This window comes from Myotis yumanensis, unplaced genomic scaffold, assembly GCF_028538775.1.
Source record: "Myotis yumanensis isolate MYYU_CA2020_CCGP unplaced genomic scaffold, mMyoYum1.0.hap1 SCAF_1, whole genome shotgun sequence".
NCBI lineage: Eukaryota > Metazoa > Chordata > Mammalia > Chiroptera > Vespertilionidae > Myotis > Myotis yumanensis.
In genome coordinates, this window is record NW_027223752.1 from 74,052,232 (window position 1) to 74,075,449 (window position 23,218).

At 40.5% G+C, this 23,218-nt stretch overlaps 1 protein-coding gene and 1 pseudogene across 2 annotated transcripts in view; one reads left to right on the forward strand and one right to left on the reverse strand.

Annotated features, from left to right (window-relative positions):
- RASGRP1 (RAS guanyl releasing protein 1) overlaps positions 1–23,218 on the forward strand; it is a 79,811-nt gene that overhangs the window by 10,133 nt on the left and 46,460 nt on the right. The window contains exon 1 of one of the 2 annotated variants that reach the window (XM_070425261.1): positions 4,482–4,561. The exons of the other annotated variant lie outside the window; for it this stretch is intronic. Within the exon in view, the coding sequence (XP_070281362.1) occupies positions 4,546–4,561 (16 nt within the window). The 5' untranslated portion in view covers positions 4,482–4,545. Of the gene's footprint in view, positions 1–4,481; positions 4,562–23,218 lie in introns of those variants that run through there. 2 annotated transcript variants of the gene reach the window in all.
- LOC139003382 (large ribosomal subunit protein eL21-like) lies at positions 17,180–17,747 on the reverse strand (annotated as a pseudogene).

Genomic DNA, 23,218 nt, shown 5'->3' on the forward strand with positions numbered 1-23,218 from the left:
GATGGTGGTTGGCTCTATAGGCTGCTGGGCCTTTACCTGAATTGGTGCCATGAATATTTTTTTGCCTTTCAATTGATAGAAAATTGAAGCTCGGGGACATTAAGGAACCTATGGATAGTGGCCCAGCTCATTAGTGAGAGGGCCGCTGAGATCTGAACCCGGTCATTTATGTCCCAGGCCCATGTTCTTCCCGTTCTACCAGAGGTTCTCCGCCCTTAACATGAGCAGGAATTGGGGAGGGAGGTTCATCTTTCAGATTCCTGAGGGTCCACTCCAGAGATTCCCACTCAGCCGGCAATCACTGTGATTTTGATGGAGGTGACACAGGAACTGATGGCACGCTTGCTTTTTGGACACCCCGGAGCATTTTCTTGGGCTTTCTAGGAAAACATGGAAAACTGAAGGGTACAAATCCTCTGAGAAGTGATAGAGCCAAGTAGGTTTTTCAACTATATGAACTAGAAAAGCACCTGGCGAGGCCAGCCACCCAGGTAACTCTAATGCAAGTCCCTCCCCCCAGATCTAAGTAGAGGCAGCCCTGCCACTAAGCAGGTTTGCAACATTTGAAACGTCTTTCAGAGTTTCCTGCATTTCTATTCCTTTTCTACGACAGAAACTCCCTTCAAAACTGCCAGCCTGTTCATCTTTGGCCATGGAAATACATAGAATGCAGGGGTCTGTTATTACTGTGGTTTGGTCCTTTGCATTCAAAGGCAGCATTCCTATTCTGCATTTCCACCTTCAAGTTTACTGTGGTTCCATAGAGCCTTGCTCCCTAATGTATGCCTGTCCCCCTTGGGTCAGAGGCCAAAAATAGTAACTTAGCTGGTTGGGAGGCGGGTGGGAGGAACGGGACTGTAGAGGCGCTTTCTATGAGAACTCCAAAAGTACCACTTTTCCAACAGATTTTTTAAGGCCATAGGTTGACGTGAAAGTTATAAAGTTCATGATGGAAACACATTAGGAACTAGTGTGACAGCAAAAGCTGTGCGCTCAGTGATTGACGGAAACAGCAGTGGTTGGGCAGTGAGACCACTGGAAAAGGTCCTCCGAAGTGGAAGCTACTCCCAGATCCACCTCCTCATGGTAGGACCTGCCCACCTGTGCCTGGAGCAGTTATAGCTGCTGGACTTGGTGACTGGTTCTGCAAATGGTCGGGGTCATCGTAGCTCGAGTGGTTGGGAAGGAAACAGCAGGGAAAGCGCAGGAGTGTAAGCAGGGCCAGCTTCAGGGGCACACCCTGTGCAGACTTGCAGGCTCCCACACTTCGTTAAATACTGTCACAGTCTTGAAAGTCTTAATCTGCAAGAGCAGATTGCTAAATTTTCAGAAACTTTGCAAGCCAGTTGTTAAACACAGCCATCATTAAAAATTAAATTATAGCCTGGCCAGTACGGGTCAGTGGTTGAGCGTCAGCCCATGAACCGGGAGGTCATGGTTCAATTCCAAATCAGGGCACATGCCTGGGTTATGTAGGGGGTGGGCAGGGCAACCAATAGATGTTTCTTTTCATGGATGTTTCTATCCCTCATCCTTCCTCTCTCTAAAATCAATTTTTAAAAAATTAAATTGTATAAACTTACAAGATAAATCCTCAAAACTCATCATTGCCTAATGTATTACCACATGTTACTGTCATCTAAGCTCTGGAGGTTGTCTATTGTTTCCATATGGTAGGAATGCTGTATAGTGGTAAGCAATGGTATGCACATCTCTTCCCAGCTCCATGTTCAGTGAAGTGGTGCTAGTAGCTTGACATTGTCTATGTTGGGAGTATTTACACCATGGAAATGGACAAGCACCGCTAACCAGGGCGTCTTCTTACACCCCACCCCTGGAGAGGCCATTGTTGAACATCACTTTGCCCAGCTGCAAGGGTGTTTACATAGCAAAGTTTTGAGGTGAGAAGGCAAGCTAAAACTGGAAATTTAATTTTGTATAACCTAATTAGGAGAAGGCAATATTTGCCATTGTTTTGCTCCTTTTATCTAGTATCTTATAAAACAACTCTCCATGTGTTCGTCAAAGAAAAGGAACATTATACCTTAAAGAAAAGGAAATCAAATATCAGTGAAATTGAAAATTTTTCTTAAAATAGAGACAATGGAACTTCAAAACTAAAACTGAGATAATCATTCCAGAGTCAAAGTTATCACTCTGTAGGGTTTTTTAAATTTTGTTTTGTCTTTGTCTTACATTTACCTCCTCTAAAAATTCTCCATGGTTTAACTATCCCTTATTTTTGACCGACCAACCCTCAATTTTGTGAACTTCTGTTCTTCATGTCTTACATGCTGTCGCTATTTGTTTCTGATTCCATCTGTTTAATCATTTGCCTTCATTTCATGCTACATGGTAACAGGGTCTATTGTATAACCAAGCTTTTGTTGAGTGTGTTTTCATAAGTTTGTTTGCTAACTATATCTCCAATTTTGTAAACTATCTGTTCATATCCTTTGCCTATTTATCACATTATTATTAGATGGTTGCAAAAGCTTTTTACCAAAAACAAAACAAAAAAAAAAAACACCTTTTAACTCTTGGAATACCACATGCTTCAGGAATTTTTTTTTCTCATTCTCATTTCCATTTTTACATTGGTTTATATTGGGGATTTTAATGTACAGAAATTTTACATTTTTGTGTAGTTAAATTTTCCATGTTTTCTGTTATCTTTTCTTTTATTGACTTGAAAAAATATCCCTATTCCAAAGATTTGGTGAATATTCCATTATTGTTTTCATCAGTGTTTTATTAAATCTATTCTGTGATATACAGTAATTCTATAATCCACTGTGTGGCTGGTCAATAAAAGTTTGTCAGTAAGTTTTTGCTGGAGAAAAAGAAGCCTTCAGATTTGTTTCTGAGATTGTCACTGGCTTGAAACCAGAGTGTTTATAGTCACTTTGTAACACAGAGCCTCCATTTCCTCTCCCTGTGGTACTGCTGAGATGATTTCTGAGACTGAAAATATCTGGGAGACGTTGTAATGAGGTCTTAATCATGATGTTGAGTGTGAATTTGAAGAAAGTCCTATAGAAATTTTTATATTTAAAGGAAGTACTTTTGATCTATTTGCAGAGCCAGTATCCTTAGGAAGGAGACTTAGAAAACCAACCAAATTTAAATCCATTATTTCTAAATTATTAATATACACTGAGTCTATATTGTTATTACATACTTTTTTATGGTAAAATGTACATAACATGAAACTGACCACTGAAATACATTTCTAAAACATTATTTTAGTAATAGTTAACTCTTGAGTATTTACTATGGACAACACAGTTTTCATATTAGTATATTTATATGCATATTGTTATTTAATTCCCACTCTTTTATAAGTTTATGTATTTACAAAAATCTAATTGCAACTCTGCTCTTATATTTACCTTTTATTTTACTTAAAAATTTTTTTTTATTTATTAACTCGAGGCCCAATACATGAAATTCGTGCAAGAGTAGGCCTTCCTTCCCCCGGCTGCTGGCACCGGCTTCCCTCTGACACCTGGGACCCAGGCTTTCCTCGCAGCCCGGGCTTCGTCCGGAAGGTTATCTGGTCTAATTAGCATATTATGCTTTTATTATTATAGATTGGTTTGAGAGAGAGAGACACATTAATTTTTTCCACTTATTTATGCATTAACTTTAAAAATTATTCCTGCTCACTTTAGAAAACTTAGAAAATACAGACTAGCAAGAAAAGGAAATTGCAGTCATCTATTCTGCCACCAAAGGCAAGATAAGCAGTGTCAACATTGTTGGGAGTACCTTCCTAGATTCCCTTCTGTGCATGTTGATATGTACTGTAATCACGTGAGCTTTTTTTATGGTAAACTCACTACAATTAACTCCACTTTCCATAATTCACATTTTAAACAATTATGCTCTTAAAATCAACACCGGTTTTTATAAATAGGTGTGCTAGCACAGAAAGTTGCTTATTCTAGCCTAAAATTGATTTTTAAAAAATAATTCTGCCTTAATCCTTTCAAATATGGGACATAAAAGTGACAGTTGCTTGGCAACTAAAATGATTCTAATGAGGAATTAAAAACATTACAAGAAGAGTAATTACTCATTTCTTTCTTTTCAAGGCCAAATGCTAAGTATGATAACCAGTGACTATAGTTATAATAAATGAAGAAAACAAAAAAGTGTTTCTATTAACTTAAAATTCTAGGTGTAGGCTTTTTTTTTTTTTAATGAATGAGGGAAGTTAGATGGGTTTTGTGGAAGAGAAGCTTTGTTTTCAGAAACAATGAAAAAATCTTGTGTTCACTAACTTTCTAAGAGACTCAAGAAGTTGCAACTGCAAAAGATCAGAAACTTGAAGATGCTACAGTTTGGCCCATCTGTGATTCTTGTGCAGAGTAGGAGAGATGGCGGCCAGTGGTGTGATGGAGACCACATTGCCCACCTTGTTTTTTTCCAGACAGTGGTCCAGGGCCCTGGAGAGATTGTCAAGGTTCTTACCAAAATCTTCAGGCAGGAGATGCTACCAGGATGGAGCTTGTGTTGGAGCGACACCACCAATGAACTGAAATGGACAAAAGGAGAGGTGATGGGAGGCACTATTCCTGCCTGTTTTCTGGTGAAGGAGAGAATGGAATAACCAGAGTAGTGAGGTCATCAGTGATGAAGTCATCTGGGAATTTGGGGGGTGGAGGCGCAAAGGTAAATATTTCTGGCATCCTTTCACTGACCTCTCTGAATTGCTGTCCAGGACTTGTACTGTCTTTTTAATCTGTTAACAGCCCCATTTAAGAGGACACCCAGGGTATTTAGGAAGCCAGGAAATGTCCCTGCATTATCATTCATGAGCCTATCTTATTAGAATATAATTACAGCCTACAGAGCATTCTTAAATCTGATGAGCAATTAATCATTTTGGTTAATTTCACATTCACTTATTGAAAGCCAAATGCATAGGGGCATTTTCCTGCTTCCTTTTCCTCTTCCTCCCCAGTGCGTTGGCATCATGGGTTCTAGATTTACTCCATCCATACCTGCCTTGGCGGGTTCATCATTTACCTCCACTCCCAGGCAGTTCAGGCCACATAGTCACTCCGCTTCTGATACACTGCTTCCCAGAAAATAGCCGGGGTGTCCCCGCTGCTGCTGCTGGGCTAGCCAGAGATGCACGGAGCACTTGGTCTCAGCGAATGACACTGGAGTTCACTTGACTTTGGCATTGTGTTAAGCTCCGAAGAAAGCAGTGTCCCTGTGGTTCCCCGCCCTTTGTCCCCAGTAGCTTAGAGTCCTGTTACCTGGTCAGCAACCGTAATCATTTACCTGAGGAGCATAGCTTCAGTGAACTGAGAAAGTGTGCCCTCCGAGTTGCAAGAAAGATGGAGGAGGAGCCTCTCAATGAAAAGAGACTTAAGGGACATTTCAACTATTTAAAAAATTGAACCTTTTATAAAACTATATAATTAATTATAGGTATTTGGAAATCTGAATGCTGACTGGATATTTGGTATGAGGAATTACTATTGGTTTTGTTTTAGGCATGTTGTTTTAAAAAGTCCTTATTTTAAAATATATATAACGAAAGAATTACTGATGAAATATCACGTTTGGGATTTGCTTTATAGTAATATGGGAGGGAAAGTGAATGTGGGATAGATGGAACAAAATCGGCCATGTGATGATCATTTTTGAAGCTGGGTGAGTCCATGGAGGTTTCTTACATTGTTTTGCCTACTGTGGTATTTGCTTATAATTTTCTCTTTTTCATTATTTTGTTTACATTTCAATGACAGGTGACATACAACATTATATTAGTTTTATGTGTACAGCATAGTGCTTAAACATTTATATAACTAATTTACGAAGTGATCACTTCGGTGACTGTAGTATCCAAATGACATCATACATAGTTATTACAATATTAATTTTTAAATATTTTTTCTGATTTTATTTCTATAAACTTTGTTTTAATCCTCAAGCAAGGATATGTTTTAATTGATTTTTTTTAGAGAGCGAGAGGAGGAGAGAGAGAGAGAGAGACATTGATGTGAGAGTAAAACATTGATCAGTTGCCTCTCCATACACATACTCGCACCAACCAGGGATTGAACCCAAAACCTTTTGGTGTATGGGACAATGCTTCAACCAGCTGAGCCACCCAGGCTGGGCACAGTATTATTAACTATATTCCCTATGTTGTAATTTATATCCCCAAGACTAATTTCATGACTACCAATTTGTACTTCTTAATCCCTTTGCTCTTTTTACCCAGCCTTCCAACCACCCTCCCCAACCCCCACCAATTTGATAAACCTCAATTTGTTTTCTGTATCTGAATTGGTTTCTGTTTTGTTCGCTAGTTTTTGTCTTTTAGTTTCCACATATAAGTAAAATCATACAATATTTGCCTTTCTCTGTCTTACTTATTTTACATAGTGTAATACCCTTTAGGTCCATTCATGTTGTCACAAATGGAAAGATTTCATTATTTCTTATGGCTGAGTAGTATTTCATTACAAATACTAGAGATCCGGTGCACAAAAATTTGTGCACTCGGGGGGGTCCCTCAGCCTGGCCTATGCCCTCTTACAGTCTGGGACCCCTCAGAGGATGTCCACCTGCTGGCTTAGGCCTGCTCCCTGGGGGATCGGGCCCAAGCTGGCAGTCAGACATCCATCTGGCAGCCCGGCAACCCTCAGGGGATGTCCACTTGCCAGCAGGGAGCAGATGTAAGCTGCAGTCGGACATCCTTAGTGCTGCTGAGGAGGCAGAAGAGGCTCCCGCCACCACTGCTGTGCTGGCAGCCATCAGCCTGGCTTGTGCCTGAACAGAGCTCCCCCTGTGGGAGCACACTGACCACCAGGGGGCAGCTCCTGCATTGAGCATCTGTTCCCTAGTGGTTAGTGTGTATCATAGTGACCAGTGTTTCCCAGTTGCTCTGCTGTTAGGGTCAATTTGCATATTACCCTTTTAATATATAGAATAGAGGCCTGGTGCACGGGTGGGGGCTGACTGGTTTTCCCTGAAAGGTGTCCTGGATCAGGGTGGGGGTCTCCACTGGGGTTACTGGCCAGTCTGGGTGAGGGGCTCATGGCTGTTTTCAGGCTGGCCACAGCCCCTTCAGGGTAGGGGTCCCCGCTGGGGTGCCTGGCCAGCCTGGGTGAGGGGCTGATGGCCGTTTTAAGGCTGCCCAAACCCCCTTCAGGGTGGGGGTCCCCACTGGGGTGCCTGGCCAGCCTGTGTGAGGGGCTGACGGCTGTTTTCAGACTGACCAAGCCCCCCGGCGACCCAAGCTCTCAGCCTTTCCTTTTTTTGTTTTGTTTTTTTATTCGCTCCAGCTCCGTGGCCATGGTGACTGGAAGCAGGTATCTGGGGTTTATTTACCTTCTATAATTGAAACTTTGTTGCCTTGAGAGGAGGCAGCAGCTGGCCGGGAAGCTTGGCTTCCTCCATCATTGGGGCAACCAAGCTTCCTGCTTGCTCCAGCTCCATGGCTGCCGGCCACCATCTTGGTTGGGTTAATTTGCATATAGTTGCTTTGATTGGCTGGTGGGCGTGGGTTAAGGCATAGCAAAGGTACAGTCAATTTGCATGTTTGTCTTTTATTAGTGTAGATGTACCACAATTCCTTTATCCATTGGTCTATCAATGGATACTTAAGTTACATCCATGTCTTGGCTATTGTAAATAATGCTGAAAAAAAAAAAACAAAAAACAAACAACAAAAAAAAAACACCCATACGGGTGCATATATCTCTTCAAATTAGTGTTTTGGATTTCGGATTTCTTTGGATAAATAGCCAGAAGTGGAATTGCTGGGTCATACGGTAGTACTATTTTTAACTTTTTGAGGAAACTCCATACTGTTTTCCATAGTGGCTGCACCAATTTATAATGCTACCAGCAGTGCATAAGGGTTCCCTTTCTCCACATTCTCTCCAACACTTGTTGTTTGCTGATTTTTTTTATGGTAACCATTCTAACACGTGTATGGCGATTTCTCACTGTGGTTTTAATTTGCATTTCCCTGATGATTAGTGATCTTGAACATCTTTTCCTACTTCTATTGACCCTCTGTATGTCCTCTTGGGAGGACATAGAGGTCTATTCATGTCTCTGCCCATTTTTTAACTAGATTGTTTGTGGGATTTTTTATTTTTTTGACCTTAAGTTGTTTGAGTTTCTTATGTTTTGGATATTAACCCCTTATCAAATGTATCTTTGGTGAATATCTTCTCCCACTCAGTAGGTTGTCTTTTTTTTTTTTTATTAAATCTTTATTGTTCAGATTATTACGTTAGTTACTCTTTTTTCCCACCATAACTCCCCTCCACCCAGTTCCCACCCCACCCTCCGCCCTCACTCCCCACCCACTGTCCTCATCCATAGGTGCACGATTGTTTCTGATCTCTTCACTCACCCCCACACCCTTTTCTCCCCCCTGCCCCGCCCCATAGGAATAGTCAGTCCATTCCCTATCTATGTCCCTGATTCTATTACAATCACCAGTTCATCAGATTATTTATTCACTTGATTTTTAGATTCACTTGTTGATAGATGTGTATTTGTTGTTCATAATTTGTATCTTTACCTTTTTCATCTTCTTCCTCTTCTTACACGATACCTTTCAGCATTTCATATAATACTGGTTTGGTGGTGATGAACTCCTTTAGCTTTTTCTTATCTGTGAAGCTCTTTATCTGGCCTTCACTTCTGAATGATAGCTTTGCTGGATAAAGTAGTCTTGGTTGTAGGTTCTTGGTATTCATCACTTTGAATATTTCTTGCCATTCCCTTCTGGCTGCAAAGTTTCTGTTGAGAAATCAGCTGACAGTCATATGGGTACTCCCTTGTAGGTAACTGATTTTCTTTCTCTTGCTGCCTTTAGGATTCTCTCTTTGTCTTTTGCTCTTGGCATTTTAATTATGATGTGTCTTGGTGTGGTCCTCTCTGGGTTCCTTTTGTTTGGGGTTCTCTGTGCTTCCTGGACTTGGAAGTCTATTCCTTTCACCAGGTAGGGGAAGTTTTCTGTCATTATTTCTTCAAATAGGTTTTCAATATCTTGCTCTCTCTCATCTTCTGGCACCCCTATAATTCGGATGTTGGTACGCTTGAAGCTGTCCCAGAGGCTCCTTACACTATCTTCATATTTTTGGATTCTTTTTTCATTTTGCTTTTCCGGTTGGGTGTTTTTTGCTTCTTTGTATTTCAAATCTTTGACTTGATCCTTGTGATCCTCTGGTCTGCTGTTGGGAGTCTGTATAATCTTCTTTATTTCAGTCAGTGTATGCTTAATTTCTAGTTGGTCCTTTATCACAACATCGAGGGTCTCATTAGATTTCTTGAGGATCTCACTACATTTATCGGCGGTCTTACCAGTCTTTTCGAGGATCTCACTACATTTATCGGCGGTCTCACCAGTCTTTTCGAGGGCCTTACTCAATTTATCGGCGGCTTCTAAACAGTTCTTTAAAGACCTTAAAAGTGTGGTTTTTAACTCTATATCCAATAGTTTGCTTTCCTCCAATTCTGTCATTTGTGTCCTGTTTCTTTGTTGCTTCGCTGTGTCGATAGAGTGCCTTTCTGTGCTAAGTGTCCCAATTACCTGAGGTAGACACTCTTGGTGCACCCTCTTGTGGGCTTTGTGCACAGTCTTGTTGTGGTTAAGCCTTGATTGTTGTAGTTATCACTGTGAGGAATTGACCTCCAGGCCAATTGGCTGTGAGAATCAGCTGTGTCTGCGGTGGGAGAACTTCTGTGCTGGAGACACCCCTCTGGGGCTAGACTTGCTTCGATGGGGCTTTGGTGCTCACTGAGTCTGCCCCCTGAGTGTGTCTTTTATGGTTCCATGGAGCTGCAAGCTGGATGGTCCCACTCTGACCTCTGGGCTTCCTGGCTCCTGGATCTCTAGGGAGGTGCTAATCTAGCCTTTGCCTGAGGCTATCCAGCAAAAGCCTCCCTGCAGGGCTTGGGCGGGGCGGGTCCCAGGGGATCACCAGGGCGGGGTTAGCAATTATGGCTGCTCTCAGTCTTGCCCTCAGAGGCTCTGCTTCTCAGTGTCCCAGTAGTCGCTGCAAGCCCCACGGAGAGAAAGCTGCCCTAGGGTTCTGAGCGATACCAGACAGTCCCGCTTCTCCTGTAAGAGTGTGGGTCCTTAGAGACTCTCCCGGAACTGGAGCTCAGAGCCTGAGACTCCCTCCCGATTGAAAACGACAACCGCACCCTCAGCCTCCAGCCCGCTCCACATGCACTCCGAACCTTAGTATTTTACTTCAGCACTGCGCCTCCTCTGAGCCTCGGTATGCTTTTCTCTTTCCTCCTAGTTGTAGAACTTCCACTCAGCCAGCTTTCCTGTGGTTCTGGATGATGTCCCTTCCATCTTTTAGTTGTATTTTTGAAGTGGTTGTTCGAGGCGGCAAACTCCCGTGATTACCTATGCCACCATCTTGGTTTCTCTCTGTCTTTTTATTTGTTGCTGGTTTCCTTCACTCTGCAAAAACTTTATTTTATGTAATCCTATTTGTTAATTTTTTTGGTTTGTTTTCCTTCCCAAAGACACATATCCCCCCAAAATGGTTAAGACCAATGTCAGAGTTTACTGGCTATGTTTTCTTCTAGGAGTTTTATGGTTTCAGGTCTTACATTCATGTCATTAACCCATTTTTACTTTATTCTTGTATATGGTATAATAAAGTGGTCTGGTTTAATTTTTTTACATCTATCAGTCCAGTTTTCCCAATACCATTTAGTGATGAGATTATCTTTCTCCTATTGTATAGTCTTGCTTCGTTTGTCATAGATTAGTTGACCATACAGATGTGGCTTTACTTCTGGGCTCTCTATTCTGTTGAATAACAGTGGTTAAAGTGGGCATCCGTTTTGTTCCTGATCTTAAAGAACAAGCGCTTTGTTTCATTTGCAAATGACTCCATTCAGTAGATTGTTTTTTCATCTCCATGCTTTCCTTTACTGTGAGAAGATTTTTAGTTAATGTATTCCTCATTAGTTTATTTTTGCTTTTGTTGCCTTTGCCCAAGGACATATCTAAAAATAATATTGCAAAGGCTGATTTCAAAGCTTTTACTACCAATGTTTTCTTATAGGAGTTTTATGATTTCAGGTCTGAAATTTAAGTGTTTGATCCATTTTGAGTTTAGTTTGTATATGGTATAAGGAAATGGTCTTGTTTCTTTCTTTCTTTCTTTTTTTTTTTTTTTTTTTTTTTTTTTTTTGCATGTACCTAACCAATATTCCCAACACCACGAAGAGACAGTTTTCCCCTTATGTTATATTCTTGCCTCGTTTGTTTTAGATTGACCATAGAAGTATGGGGTGTTTTCTGGTCTCTATTCTGTTTCATTGATCTACTGTTTTTTTGTGCTACTACCATACAGATTTGATTATTATAGCTCTGTACTATACTTTTAAGTTAGGGAAAATGACACCTCTAACTTTTTTCTTTCTCAAGATTTCTTTGGCTCTTTGGAGTCTATTGTGATTCCATATACATTTTAGGATCACTTGTTCTAGTTCTGTTGAAATTGAAAATGCCATTGGTATTTTGATAGAGATCACATTGCTTAGGGTAGTATGAACATTATTAATTCTTCCTATCCATTAGCATGGCATATCCTTCCACTTATTTGTGTCTCCTTCAATTTCTTTTATCAATACTTTATACTCTTTAGAATACAGGTCTTGTACTTCCTTAGTTAAATGTATTTTTAGGTATCTTATTCTTTTTAATACAATTAAAAATGAGGTTGTTTTCTTCATTTCTCTTTCTGATAGTTTATTTATATACAGAAATTTAACAGATTTCTCAGTATTAATTTTATATCCTACCATTTTACTGAATTCATTTATTAATTCTAATAGTTTTGGTAGAATCCTTCAGATTTCCTGTATAGTATCATGTCATCTGCAAAAGTGACAATTATACTTCCTCCTTTCCAATTTAGATACCTTTTATTTCTTTTTCTTGTCTATTCCAGTACCATGTTAACTAAGAGTGGTGACAGTGGCATCCTTGTCTTGCTTCTGATCTTAGAAAAGCAGTTTTCAGCTTTTCACTGTTGAATATGTTAGCTGTGAATTTGTCACATAAGGTCTTTATTATATTGAGGTGTGTCCTATACTCACTTTATAGAGAGTTGTTTTTTTTTTAAATCAGAAATGGATATTGAATTTTAATACTTTTTCTGCCCCTAATTATATAATCATGTGATTTTTTTTATCCTTCATTTTGTTTGTGTGGTGTATCACATTGATTGATTTGTAGATATTGAGCCACCTTTGCACCTCTGGATCAGGTATATGATGTGCTTAATCTGTTGTTGAAGTCAGTGTACTAAGATTTTGTGAAGGATTCTTGCATCTATGTTCATCAGGGATATTAGTCTGTAATTTTCTTTCTGTTGCAGTGTCTTTGTCTGGTTCTAGTATCAGAGTAATGCTAGAATTGTAGAATGAGTTTGGAAGCTTTCCCTACTCTTCAATTATTTTGGAATAGTTTGAGAAGAATAGATATTAATTCTTCTTCGAATGTTTGGTAGACAAACCAGATGGTTTGTAAAGCCATCTGGTCCTGGACTTTTTTTTGTTGGAAGTTTTTGATTACTGATACAATTTCATATCTAGTGATCAGTCTGTTCAGATTTTCTTTCTTTTTTTCTGATTCAGTCTTGGAAGATAATGTATCTCAGAATTTATCCATTTTTTTTTTCTAGGTTGTCCAATTTGTTGGCATAGTATTTTCTTATAGTCCTTTGTGTTTCTGCGATGCCAGTTGTCACTCCTCTTCTTTCATTTCTGATTTTATTTATTTGGGCCCTCTTTTTGTCCTTGATAAGTCTGACTAAGAATTTATTGATTTTGTTTATCTTTTCAAAGAACTAGCTCTAGTCTTATTGATACATATTTTCTATTGGTTTTGTTTAGTCACTATTTAATTTATTTATGCTCTGATTTTTATTATTTCCTTTGTTTGGGCTTTATTTGCTTTTCTTTTTCTGGTTCCTTTAGATATAAGTTTAGATTATTTATTTTATATTTTTCTTATTTCTTCAGGTAGGCCTACATTGCTATGAATTTCCCTATTAGAACTGCTTTTACTGTGTCCCCAAAATTTTAGAATGTTGTGTTGTTATTTTCATTTGTTTCAAGATATTTTTTCCCCTTGATTTCTTCATTAACCCATTGATTATTTAGTAGCTTGTTGTTTACCCTTTATTTATATTTTTCCAGTTTTTTTCTTGTAATGATTCTAGTTATATACCATTGTTATTAGAGAAAATGCTCCATAGGATTTCAATCTTCTTAAATTTACTGAGGCTTGATTTTTTGCCAAACTTCGACTATCTATACTGCTCATTTGGGGGGAATGTTATAGATATCTATTAACTCTACCTGGTATAATGTGTCATTTAAGGCCACTCTTTTCTTGTTTATTTTCTGCCCAGATGTTCTATCCAATGATAAAGTAGGGTGTTAAAGTCCCCTACTATTATTGTATTACTATCTATCTCTTCCTTTATGTCTGTTAATATTTGCTTTATATGTTTTGGTGCTCCTACATTGGGTGTATAGATGTTTACAAGTGTAATATCCTCTTGTTAGATTGATATTAGAGGCCCGGTGCCACTGGGCCAGCAGGGTGGGCGGGGGGGGGGGGGCGGGGGGGGGGGGAGGCCCTCTTCCCGGCCTGTGCCCTCCTGCAGTCTGGAACCTCTCGCTCCTTGCCACCCACCTGCTCGCTGCTCCTTACCACTCAGCTGGCTGCTCCTTAGTGCTGCTGCAAAGGCGGGAGAGCCGCCCCCCCCCCCCCGCCCCCCCCCCCGCCACAGCTGCTGCACTCACCAGCCATGAGCCCCGCTTCTGGCTGAGCGGTGCTTCCCCTGTGGGAGCTCACTGACCACCAGGGGGCAGCTCCTGCTTTGAGCGTCTGCCTCCTTGTGGTCAGTGCTCATCATAGCGACCAGTTGTTCTGGTCATTCTGGTCATTCCTCCATAATGGTCGCTTAGGCTTTTATTATATAGATAAGTCCCTTCTTTGTCTCTTGTTACAGTTTTTGTTTTAAATTCTACTTTGTCAGATATAAGTATTGCTACCTCCGCTTTCTTTTTGTTTCCTGTGCATGAAATATATTTTTTCATTACTTCACTTTCAGTGTATGTGTGTGTCTTTTAATCTGACGTCAGTTGCTTGTAGGTAGCATATACATGGGTCTTGTTTATTAATATATATCCAATCATGCTATGTCTCTTGATAGGAGCATTTAGTCCTTTCATGTTTAAAGTAATTATGGATAAGTATGTAATAATTGCCATTTTATTAATTGTTTCTTCTTTGCTTTTGGTTTTTCTTTGTTCCTTTCTTCTCTTTCTCTCTTGTACATTGATGACTTTAGTGATTTATTTGCATTTATTTTTCTTATGTTGTGTATCTATTATAGTTTTTTGATTTTTAGTTACCATAAGATTAATATATGACAAGTTATGTTTATAGCAGTCTATTTTAAGTTCATTGTCATTTAAGTTCAAATGCATTCTAAAAACACATTTTTGCGCACCCCCTTACACATATTTTTGACAACATATTTTACAGCATGTGTGTATCTCTTAATTTATTACTGTAGTTACACATATTCTTACTAAAACTTTCTTCTTTGCTATTTTTCCATCTGCAAACAGGATAATTTGAAAAATTTTAAAGGTCGTTTTAGTTAGGGTGAAAATTAAATAAGATTGTTTTAGCTTGGGTTTTCCCACATACAGATCCTGAGACAAGGATTTAAATACTAATAGTTTACTTTGGAAGATGATATTAGGAAAAACTGGTAGAGGAACAGGGAAGGCAGCTTATAAAGAGTGCATTGTCAAGTGAATTATTACTCAAAATCAGGATAGAGGAGTTCTGGCCCAAGGCAAAAAAGCTGGGCATTTATATACCAAGTTCCATCAGTCATTGGTTAAGGGCTGCTTTTAAGAGATGTTAATTCTCTAGCATATCTGGCCTGCCTTGCACACAGGATGTAGTGGCCTCCAGAGAAAGTCCTCAGGAATATGGAAGTTGAGTGGGTATGCACTCTAGTGGTAAGGCCTGAGAATGTATAGGTGGGGTACTGGCAGGCTCTGCTACAAAGTAAAAAATCAAATGTTCAATAAATGTTAGGCAAATATCGTCTACATAAAAGCTTATATAAGCAGATTTATCGCTGGTTAATAATCATACTCAAAGTGTACGCATACAGATAGGAACATAGATGGATGTCATCCTGCAGGTGTAAGCATTTACTAATATGAGTGGTTCTGGACATTTTCATCAGACTGAAACACAGTCTGTTTTTGGTAGACACACTGATGGAATTAGCAAATACACAAGGTAAAAATCAAAATTCAGGAGATAATAAGGCAAAACAAAGAACTTTGATAAACAACACATCAGTAAAAATAAATGTCTAGCACTTGTTTTAAAATATTGATTCATATATGTTTTGCATGGAGAAAAAAACTGTATAAATTATCAATCTTGTGAAAAATACCAAAGGATTTTAGTAGATTGTAAATTCAGTATAAGCCAGTAGTGCCATGTGTCTTCTCAAAAAGTTAAAATAATCTGAGATTGCATTAATAGAAATAGACTTTCCAGATTTAGGGATTAGTACCCCAACTGTATTCTGAGCTCCAGTCTTAATGCTGGCACATAGGAATTCTTGGCCCTTAGCAAAGAGTTAATGTTTCTGAAATGCTTGTTCTAAAAACATGAAAATTAATACACATTTTTTGTATTGTTGTGAAAGGTGTTATTAAATTCAGATTTAATCTCTGTTTTCCATGCTAAGAATGGAAAGCTAGAGTGAGTACAAAGGAGAGGAATAGTGAAGAAATGATACAGAAATAAAATTATGAGGCTATAAGATGGCAATACCCGAAAAGAAGACAATTGGGTGGCTTTTTCTTTTTTCTTGGTCTTAACCTGTGTTAAAGTGTTAAGTCTTGACAGTGTTAAGCATAAAAGAGTTAGTACAAGTTATTTACCTCCAAAAGGACAGATATAAAATATAAGTGGATTCAAATTTCAGCAAGAAACTGCAACTTCCCATTTATAAAGATATTCAGGATCAAAACAAGAACTTCCAGGCTGGTCATAATGGAATATTGGGTACTGTAATTATGTTCCTGCTATAAACAGCTATAAAAATGGACAACATATTTGAAACAACTATTTTCAACTATTGGATTGGTTTGTGGATAAAATGAAAAGACATATCTTGGCTTTTGCCTGGGGGCACTGTACAAATTTTGGTACCAGGAACTAGGTCCTGGAGAGCAGCATTTTGCTTGGCAGAGGAAGCAGTTTGTGTTCAGGGCTTCTGGGATTGCTGGAATTTGTGGAGTAGGATACGGGAGAGAAGGGAGCTCCTTTAGTCTTTCGCCAAATACTAAACTGTGTAAGACTCCATGACACCAATTAGTCACTGGGGGTCTGTGAGTCAGAGGAAGTCTCATAAGTATCATGTCACAGTTCCAACCGGTAGAATGGAGAGATATAACACCTTGGGCATTCAGTTAGGATCTGAAAAAGACTGCAACATAGGAGTTGGGTTACTCTAGACCTAGAGTAAGAGCTACCTTTGACCCACACTAGCAAGGCCTAAATCCAGACCTTGATAGTGCCAATGTGAGGCTCAAGTAAATTAAATGTCTCAACATTGTATCCACCATGCCCAACATATAATGTAAAATTACAATACACAAAGAAGCAGGAAAATGTGACCCATAAGAAGAAGAAAAATTCATAGGAATGAACTCAAGAGTTGACACAATCTGATGAACAGAAAAAACAAAAACAAAAAAAGAGTTGACACAAATGTTGGAGTTAATCCATAAGGAATTTAAAACAGCTTTTGTAAATATGTTGAAAGACTTAAAGTAGGGTGAACAGATGGGTAGCTTCAACAGAGAAATAGAAACAATTAAAAAATGGAAATTCTAGAAGTGAAAAATAAAATACACCAAATGGAAAAATTCACTGGATGGGCTTAATACTTCATTGGACACTGGAAAAACACACGATCATTGAATTTGAAGACAACTCAATAATTCAAAAAGACTGAAAACAACAACACTAGAGTTTCAGGTGATACAACTGGAGCTTATATGGAAATGAAAGGACCTGAAATAGCCAAAACAATCTTTTCATGTTTTTTAACACTACAGAGGTCTTTTCCCCCACACACACACACTTATCATGCCATGACTTCATAGGGAGTGGGTTCCCGCAGCTCAGGCTCCCTTCCATTGGCTCTCACAGAGTGTGCTTCTCTGGGTGGAGCAGGCTGACTCTTCAGTTGAACCGAGGTACCTTTCTCGTTGGCTTTCTTCGCTTTCTGATCATTTCCTTCACAGGTTTCAGGAAGCTATCTTGGCTCTTAGACTGCCTAATATGCTCAATACGTACATTAATTCTCTTGGCAAGACTCTTGCCCTTAACTTGTTTGTTAACAACAGTGCCCACCACATGCTGGGTGACATTGTTCACTCTTCCAGTTTTGCCAGGGGAACATTTGTGGGCGCTCCTTTGCGAACAGCACTCATTCCCGTGATGTCCACATTACCACCTTTCTTGTAGATGCGCATGGATGTGGGCAAAGGAACAATTCCATGTTTTCTGAAAGGCCTAGAGAACATATAGCAGGTGCCTCTCCTCTTTCCCTTTGTGTTAGTCATTTTGGCGAATTCCTGGAAGATGGCGGTTCCGGCCAAAAGGCCAAAACAATCTGGAAAAAGAAAGATGAAGTTGGAAAATTTACAATACCTGATGTCAAAATTTACTATAAAGCCATAATAATCTAGACCATATAAGGACAGACAAATATATCAGTGGAACAGAATAATGAGTTCAGAAATACATCCACGTATATGGGCAATTAATCTTCAACAAAGACACCAAAGTAAGTCATGGAAAAAGGAATGTCCCTTCAACACGTGGTGATGGAACAACTGCTACCCATGAAAAAAAATGACTGTGAACTGTATTTCACACCATACACAAAAAATAACTTGAAATGAATCAGGGAGCTAAATATAAAGTACAAGTAATAAGGCTTCTGAAAGGTAATATAGAATGTTTTTGTAAACTTTGGGTAGGTACTTTTATACAGGATGCAAAGGATTTACCATTAATGGTGTATTTAATAGGTTAGACTTCAAAAAAATAATTTCTGCTCATCAAAAGAGCCATTAAAGAAATGAATGACCAAGCTACAGAATGGGAGAAAATACTTGGTAACACAAATCTTTGACAGGAATTTTATATATTCAAAATATATTTTAAAAACTCCTGTGACCCAATAATAAAAAAAAAACAATTAAAATGGACAAAAACACACACATCACAAAAGAAGATACATGAATGCAAATAGACACATAAAAAATCCTCAACATCATTAGGCACTGAAAAATGTGAATTATAATCACAATGAGATACCACTGTTACAGCCACTGAAAAGGCTGAAATTAAAATACAACACCAAGTGTTGGTGAGGATGTGGAGCATCTGAGACTCTTAAGCATTACTGATGGGGATGTAAAGTGATACAATCACTTTGGAAGACTGCTTAGCAATTTCTTATAAAATAAAATATTCACCTACCCTGTTAGCCTATCAATTCCACTACTAGGTATTTATGGAAGAGGAAGGAAAACATATGTCTGCAATATAACTTGTACAAGAATGTCCATAAGACATTCTTTTAGATTTTAGCCATAAAAATCTAAAACTGGAACAACCCATATATCACTTGACAGCAAAAAGAATAAACAAAGTGTTATTTATTCAACAGAATACCTATATATCCATGAAAAGGAATGAACCACTGATACAGTTAACATTGTTTCATCTCAAAAACATTTTGCTTCACGAAAGAAGCATTGCACACACAAAAATACATACTGTATGATTTCAATTATGTGAAGTGCTAAAACAGGTAAAACTAATCTGGTTTTTTTGTGTGTTTTTTTAAATACTGGCTTTATGGTTGGAGGAACTGACTGGGAATATTAGGAAACTTACTGGGTCATAGAAATATGCTAGATCTTGAGAGGGGTTTGATAAGATAAAGTTATTTTTGAAAAGCAAACAAACACCAAAACAGCCTACCAGGAACAATGATAGAAGGTCCTTCTTGAGGAGTTTTAAGTAAGGAACAATCTTATCACAATTCACGCCCATGAGGTCGAGCTTGCTAGAAGGCAGCAGGTGACAAGTGGTGATGACTACCTTCTGCTTCGGCCGGTTTATTCCTCTGGGCCCCTCTGTGATTGTGTGTGATCAAACATGTGAGGGCCGCAATCGGAGGGACAAATGTCTAGTAACTCAGAAACTAGAGACCCCTTCTGATGACTCACTCGGCAGGGTGGGGAGATAAAACCCTCCTTATTTAATCAGGTGACCCGCTGCTAATGAAGTACTCGTTGGAACACCCCAAGAACTAAGGAGATGAAATGGCAAATTACCTGAAGGTTAATTCACAAGATCATGCCAGTTCAGAAGGGTTCATTAAAATTTGCCAAGAACCCTCACAGTTTAACCATCATTTTGAGTCTGTTCCAATTGTTTTACCGGAGTTACTGAAATGCCATAAAACACCTGTGGGTCCTCTCGTAGCACAAGCGTTTTCAGTGGTAAAGACCCACGAGTTGGGTGGTGGGAAAGGGACAGAGAAATGCTTTGCTGTCCTGGATGCAAAGCTCCTGTCCAAAGCAGAACAGAGTCATCCTGGGACTGAGCTTCTGTTGCCCCTTTGCTAATGAACACCTGTAGAGAGATAGGCCCCAGTGGGCACCTCCTCAAGACACCAGAGGCAGAGGGGAGAGAAGCTGCCCACACCCCACAGGCAAAGATCAGGGGCGCCGACGGCCACAGGAGAACTGGCGCCTTTATTTTAGACTATGAAGGGCCAGGGTCTCTGGCTTCAGGAACCAAGTATCATCCCAGAGCATGGCTGTGCTTGGGCGGGTGGGGGAGAGAAAGAGATTGCTTTGCTAATATCTAGTGGGAAACTGCCTGTGGCCCAGCCTGTTAATTTTATCTTGGTCCCTGGCTCACCCCAGACAATGCTGGCACCAAATCCCCTATTTGTTAAATGCTTCCCTGAAAACAACTGAAAGACACACCCCGCCCCCCCCCCCCCCCCATCCCCGATTTCTGAAACTGGAAGTGTCTTCCTGGGCTCACTGGGAGCTTGAAGACCTACCCCAGGGCAAGGAATGGGCTCAATGGGCTAAATCAGCCCAAGAAAACTGATCGATCATCAGGTCCCTGGAAAGATTTCAAAAAATACAAATTATGTGCCCCATTCCTGGACATCTTGATGTGATAGATATGAAATCAGGACTTGGATTTAATTTGGGAGGAGGGGGGAGTTTGGCTTATTTTGTTTTGTTTACTTTTAACCTACCCAGGAAGTCTTAAAGTCAGATTTAATATATTTATTTGCTTCTGGATAAACCAGAGCATATTCATCCTGAGATACAAAACTATTGTTTTTATTTCCCCTGAAACTCCCCATTAACATCACAGCCTACTCTCTAGAAAAGGGGGAAAATTCCCCAAATTTTACCTATTGTGAATTTTTTCATTTTGTTATGTGATCTCCTCTCAGAGTGACTATTACTATGCAAATATGACTTTAAGAGTACTGAAGTCTCCAACAGCTTAACATGGTCTTTCCTCTGGCTTCCAAGGGTAGCCATGAGGGTGAGAGGTAAAGGGAAATACTCACCAAGTGGGGAACGCATGGCCGTCCTTACCTACTTCCCAGTCTTCTCTAACCCATCTGGACTGACGACAAGGTCAGAGTTGTGTTTAAATCAATAGCGTGGATCGGGGACAGATGTACCGACTGGTGCATGTGAGGGACCAAAGGTGAAATAACAGTACTTACCCCACTGTGATAAAACTCAGCTAAGCAGGGGACTCCAAAGTCTTGCCAAATTTCAACCCATCCTTGGTGGCTTTCTGTACATTTTGGGGGGTCTGATTTTGTTTGAAAGTGAGTGACCCAGCACCCCTGTGACAGACTTGGGAAACCCTCGAGTCGTTGCTCCCTGTAGCGTGGGTGGCCTTCCATACAGTTACCCAGCTTCCAAAGCAGACAGGGAAGGATGTGGAGGGTCAAGATGCTAACGCGGCAAAGTGGAGGAGGAAAAAGAATAGCTGCAAGTAACCGAGCTTCCTAAACAACAAAATCAGTTGAGTTCAGCAAAAGCCACCCTTTATTTCATACTTGGATATGACCTCACTGTAGCAGCAAGTGTGCGTGCACACACACACACACACACACACACACACACACACGTACACATATTCACTCTCTCTAGCCCTCTCCTGGTGGCTGTGTCTCTTCAGGGGCTATGCAGGTAGGGAAAGATATGCAAGTAGAAATTAAAATCAAGTGCAAGGCTCTTTAGAATGTTCCACCTCGAAAAGAGTGCTGGGCTCAGGTTGTAGGTGCAACAGCCTAGCCATTTGAACAGGACACTAGGTGAGAGGATGCCGCTTTCTTTTTTCTGTCACAGAATTTTAAGGAAAAGATCAGAGTTAGGGCCACTCCCCAGTTAGTATGTTGGGTCCCCATACCCTGACCCTGATCCATTCCCACACCTCTCTCCTTACCTAACTAAACTGTACATCTTTTCCTGAATATATTGTAACTCCCTCATCCAAAAGTAGAAACCGTTTCTCCCCCACCCAGAACACCCTTCCCCCGAGCTTAGTCTGTCCAAATCGGACCCCTCCTTCAAAGCCCACCTCAGATGCCACTCTTTGTGAAGGTTGAGCCATTGCTTCCAGTGAAATCTGACGTTCCGTCTTGCCCACCCTGCCTTGGCGATGTGTTTCCAGGCCTTCCTGTATCCCCTCCGTCCTGGAGCCAGTAGCTCCCGGTACTCACTGGGACCGGAGCCTGGCGCCTCTGCACTCCCCGCAGTACCCAGCACAGGCTCTTCCAACCAAGAACCCAGGGCTGTGACAGCAGCATCGAGGCCTGGAACGCCAACTCTGCCACTGGCGTTATCCTTGGGCCAGCTGCTTATCTGGGGTGATAGTCCAAGTAGTTAACTGGCTCAACACAGGCCCCATTCATCAGACGATTGGACAGATTGAACATCCCTTTGTGTGGCTTTCTCATCTGTAAAACAGGCACAGTCCCTGTCTGCCTCGCGGGGAGGTTGGGAGTCAAAGCAGACCATACGTGTGAGTGTTTTGTAGAGTGAAGTGTTCTGCAATCATCAGGCAGGGTTGTTCGGTGGTACTTCCAGGGCTTGTATGTGGCATTGGTGGCCCTGCCTCAGCTTTCCCTCTGCCCTGCTCCGCTCTGGCTCCCAGGAGCTGACCACGGGATTGTGTCGGTCGAACAGGACAAGTGGGAGAACTCTTGGAAACAAGCCGTTAGGTCCCGCAGACAGTCAGGATCCCAGCTTCTTCAAGCATCACCCCTTACCGTTTCCATCCTGAAAATGTCTATTTTTCAGTAGGTAAGTTTTGGAAGATCTAATCGAAGCCAAAAGCCTAGAAAGGACTTTTTGAACTTGAAGCTTTTCTCACTTGAGGCCATGGTGTGCTATTGCACAGTGACCTTAAAATCCAGGATTCCTAAAGGCATCTGGGGACCTCTGGTTGTCTTCGTGTGTCAGAGGGCAGCTCTGTCTGAATCTGCAAATGGAAATAAATGCCAGGGACATTGACATACCTGGAAAGAACAGTCTAAATCTTAGTTCCTGCTTTGTCCTTATAGTTTATTAGCTCTTCTTCTGACCCTTTCTTAAAAACTGTTGATTCTTTTTTTCCTTCACTATCAGCTCCCTGCATCCCCTCATGTCTCATTCTGGGAACACAAAGCCTTAGCTATTTCTTCCTTCCAAAGACATTTCACTCCTTCCTCTTAACCAGTGCGCAGGGACTGTTTTGTGTTTACCGATGGTTGCTAGTTGATGTCTATTCTTCTCCACCGCAATCTGAGTGAAGGAAAGGGCCGCAGTGTAATGTGAAATCACAGTGGTCAGACTCAGTGCAGCAGGGGACCCCAGGCCGTAGGAACCAAAAGGAAATAGACACGGCCTTTGCCTTATCCTTGGAGGAACCCCACTTAAAAGGCAATGCAGGCCCTGGCCAGTGTTCCTAAGTGGTTAGAGCATATGCCCAGGAACTGAAGGGTCTCAGATTCTATTCCCAGTCAAGGGC